Raw genomic sequence first — 3,493 nt, 5'->3', positions numbered from 1 at the left:
AATGACTGTCTGAAACCATAGCTCACCACAGATATACGCCTGAATTTCGCATGCACAGAAAAAGATGGCTAACGGGACTAGCACGTAGGACGGCCATATGTAAATATGTCATCAGAATGATTGACAATTAGGAGGACCACTTATTTAGAAGATCCATCCAAAAATAAAAGATTGTCCTCTATTCCTTTAGCACAAATAAAAAAAGGTTTTGGTTGGGTTTATATAAAAGAAAAGAACAGCAGCTGAACAAAGTATTTTTCTCATCTTTATGTCTCTCCATATTCATTATATTATGATTGAAACATTTACCTAATGTAGTAAATGTTAATCATTTTAATCCCTTGCAGCGATTAATTTTTAATCATAAAAAAAAAAGCTGTATATATCTCCATGCATCTTTTTTCAATCAATAACTATCAGGAGTTGCAGTAAATAGATGTATAAACAAATGTATAAACATTGAGATTTTCAGTGGGGTCTTTTTTTTTCTTTTTTTTCCTAGGTGTGTGGGGAGTTGGGGTGGCCACCCAGAAGGTGAATCTTAACCAAGTGCCTTTGGGCAGAGACACAAACAGCCTAGTACTGCGGCATGATGGGTCTGTGTACCACAACAATGAAGAGAAGAACCGTCTGCCTGCCAACAGCCTTCCTCAGGAGGGTGACGTCGTGGTGAGTGCAGCTATATACTTCTTTAACCATGTTTCAATTGGAAGCAAGAGCCTTTATCATTTCTGCACTTTGATTGAACTGGTGTAGCTTTAAGAAAGAAACTAAATTTAACTTAAACATACTTGTATATAACATTTCAATATGGATAATATTTAGGGGTGAAATAATTGACTGTTCAACCGATGGATCGATTTCTACTCCTGCAATCCAAATACATCAATCTGTGCTTGGCAAATTGTACAATGTAGATGCATTTTTATGTGAGCATTTTTAATGACAGACGTTAAACGCGACTCAATTAAGTCCGTCTGTCTGTGAGGTCATGACCATGCAGCACAGACTTAAAAACAGCTTGCCGGCTGTAGAAGAAGTCACAGAGCTGCAATTTATTAACAATTACTAACAATCCACTGTAGCCACTGGCACCGATCCTGCTACAGCAGCATTAAGGTAACGTTAGTAACATTAGTATGACCATAATTGCACAGTTAACACATTGTCTTCATCTTATAATCCCTGCTATAAGAGATTATAACATATAAAACAGTTTCTGCCATTTGCATGCTAATGCTATAATTACAGTGCATTGCAAAATTATTCATGCCCGATTAGCTGGATGTACTTTTCTGGGTTTTTGAAGTTATTTCAAAGTGTGGAGCTCTTGTCTGCTCCAGATTAACCCTCACATTCCCTGGAGAGTATTAATGAGAGAGGTTCTTATATCCTGGTTGATCAAATGGACTTAGAAATGCTCTGTAAGCAGTGCAAAGGTTGGAGAATTGTTTTGTTACAACCTAAGCTTCTCCATATCTTTATCCCTCATCCATCTGGGATGTAACTTGTATTAGTGAGGATTTTTGTTCAATGTTTTCTAAAGAACAGCTGGATTTTTCCTTCTATTGTGATAATGTGTTACTTTCTATTTGTGTGATTCATAAAATCCGATTAAGGTATGATACAAAAAAATACGGAGAAACCTTTGATTCAGGACAGGTTTACTCATGTGTGTTTTTGTCCCTCAGGGCATCACGTATGACCACGTGGAGATGAACTTGTACCTTAATGGCAAGAATATGCATTGTCCTGCCTCAGGGATCCGAGGCACAGTGTACCCAGTAGTATATGGTAAGTTGGGGTGTCAAGGTTATTGTAGAGGGAGAAGAACACTTTCAAGTAACAGGGAGATAACTTTTTGCTGGTTTTGACATATTTGTAAAAATCCTTTCAGATTTGTAAGATTTAGACCCAAATTTTAATCCTTAGGTTGCAGTTACATCTGAATGCCACAAGGGGGCCGTATATCCATTGATGTTTCTTGCATGTTTTTCATTCTTAATGTTCATTTGGAAGAATATTTGTACAAAAAACATTGCAGTTTGGGGAGAAAACCAAACATTGCTTTGTCACTTTCCAGTCAGAGTGAACTTACACGATATCAATCTGTGGCTTGATCATTCAGACTAAGGTGAATTAGTCGTGAACAATTATCCTTCTGTTTTGCCCTCTTGCTCTTCAGTAAATGTTTCCAAGCAGATCGTCCTACAGCATTATAAACAACACTGCTAACAAAATAGACAAATCTACTAAAACATCACCTCCTCACTTGTAGTCTTAAAAGTAAACATTGAGTGGCTAAAAATACCTTAATATCACGCGCTGTTGGCAGAGGTTTAAGCTTGTGTGAACACAACACATTAAGGGAACCGAAGGTCTAGAAAGTATTTAGTAGAGTTGTAAGGCTGGATATGTAGTCTGAAGACTTTATGGTGAGTTTTAAATTTGAAGCTGAAAAAAGAAACATGACTCGCGACTCTCTGTGCTCTGTTACTTTTTTTGCACCTCCAACAATCATGACATAGTCCTCCGGCACCCAGGTTCCTTGAAGAAAATTTAAATCCATTGAAATTATGGCTGCACCATAATATTTGCTATAATATGGATACATGTTGTGTTAACCATATGTCCTGTGGTAGATAAACGAATAAAAGTGTTATGTAAGAAGGGTTTGTCTTACTCAACATACCATTTCAGCTCTTAGGTCTCCAAATCTATTTATGCTGCATTAACCAAGTGTCACTAATTGCATTTGGAGCACAAATAACTGAAAGCATCGGTACTTAAATAATCATCATTTACTAAACTCCAGGCAGTTCATCACGGTGTGCAAATTTTTAAGCAGTGATTTTGAGATAATGTTAAATTTGTAATGAATTGTGCAATAGTTTAAACATTTTTGTTCCTAAAAATGTTATAGATTATATTATCGAAGTCGTTGATGTCGTGATATTAGGTGACACCCTTTAGAGAATTCACTCTAAGTAGTTTACATGAAGTTTTTCTTTTTCCTAAATCTTTGCTTGAGGCACAGCAGCTCTGAAACAGTGAAAAGTTGAATTTGAGGACCTTTGCTCAGCTGTTATCTATGGGCTCTAGCTCATCTGCATCTGTTACAGCTCAGACTGATAACTGGCAATTATACGGTAGGGAGAGGTGATGTTGAAAGGTTATTGGCACCAAGCTTGGCTCACTTTGCCAAGAGGATTGGAAGCAAAAATAAAGAGTTGCACAGTCTTTATCCAGCAGATGGATTTGTTTGTTCTGAAAACAAAAACACCCAGACTTCCTGGCTAACGATAATTACAATAGTTATTTAACTGCTTTAGTTACTCTAAATCGCCATAAATGGACTGAATACGTATTAATCGCTTCTAGAACTACTGACCACTTAAAGTGTTTTTTCCAACTGAGCTACATTCCATCCGCATATACTTACAAACTTCTCCAAACCAATGCATCATTATGCAAATCTTTGGATTAAAGGAAT

The 3,493-nt window shown here is 36.8% G+C and overlaps 1 protein-coding gene across 1 annotated transcript in view; it reads left to right on the top strand.

The window, feature by feature from the left end:
- spryd7 (SPRY domain containing 7) overlaps positions 1-3,493 on the top strand; it is an 11,933-nt gene that overhangs the window by 3,735 nt on the left and 4,705 nt on the right. Inside the window, exons 4-5 of the mRNA XM_015383294.1 lie at positions 503-669; positions 1,692-1,794. Coding sequence (XP_015238780.1) covers positions 503-669; positions 1,692-1,794 — 270 coding nt within the window. The remainder of the gene's footprint in view (positions 1-502; positions 670-1,691; positions 1,795-3,493) is intronic.

This window comes from Cyprinodon variegatus, unplaced genomic scaffold (genome assembly GCF_000732505.1).
Source record: "Cyprinodon variegatus isolate N-32 unplaced genomic scaffold, C_variegatus-1.0 Scaffold281, whole genome shotgun sequence".
NCBI classification, from domain to species: Eukaryota; Metazoa; Chordata; class Actinopteri; order Cyprinodontiformes; family Cyprinodontidae; genus Cyprinodon; species Cyprinodon variegatus.
The sequence above is the reverse complement of the archived record's forward strand: the minus strand, read 5'-3'. Positions and strand labels throughout refer to the sequence as shown.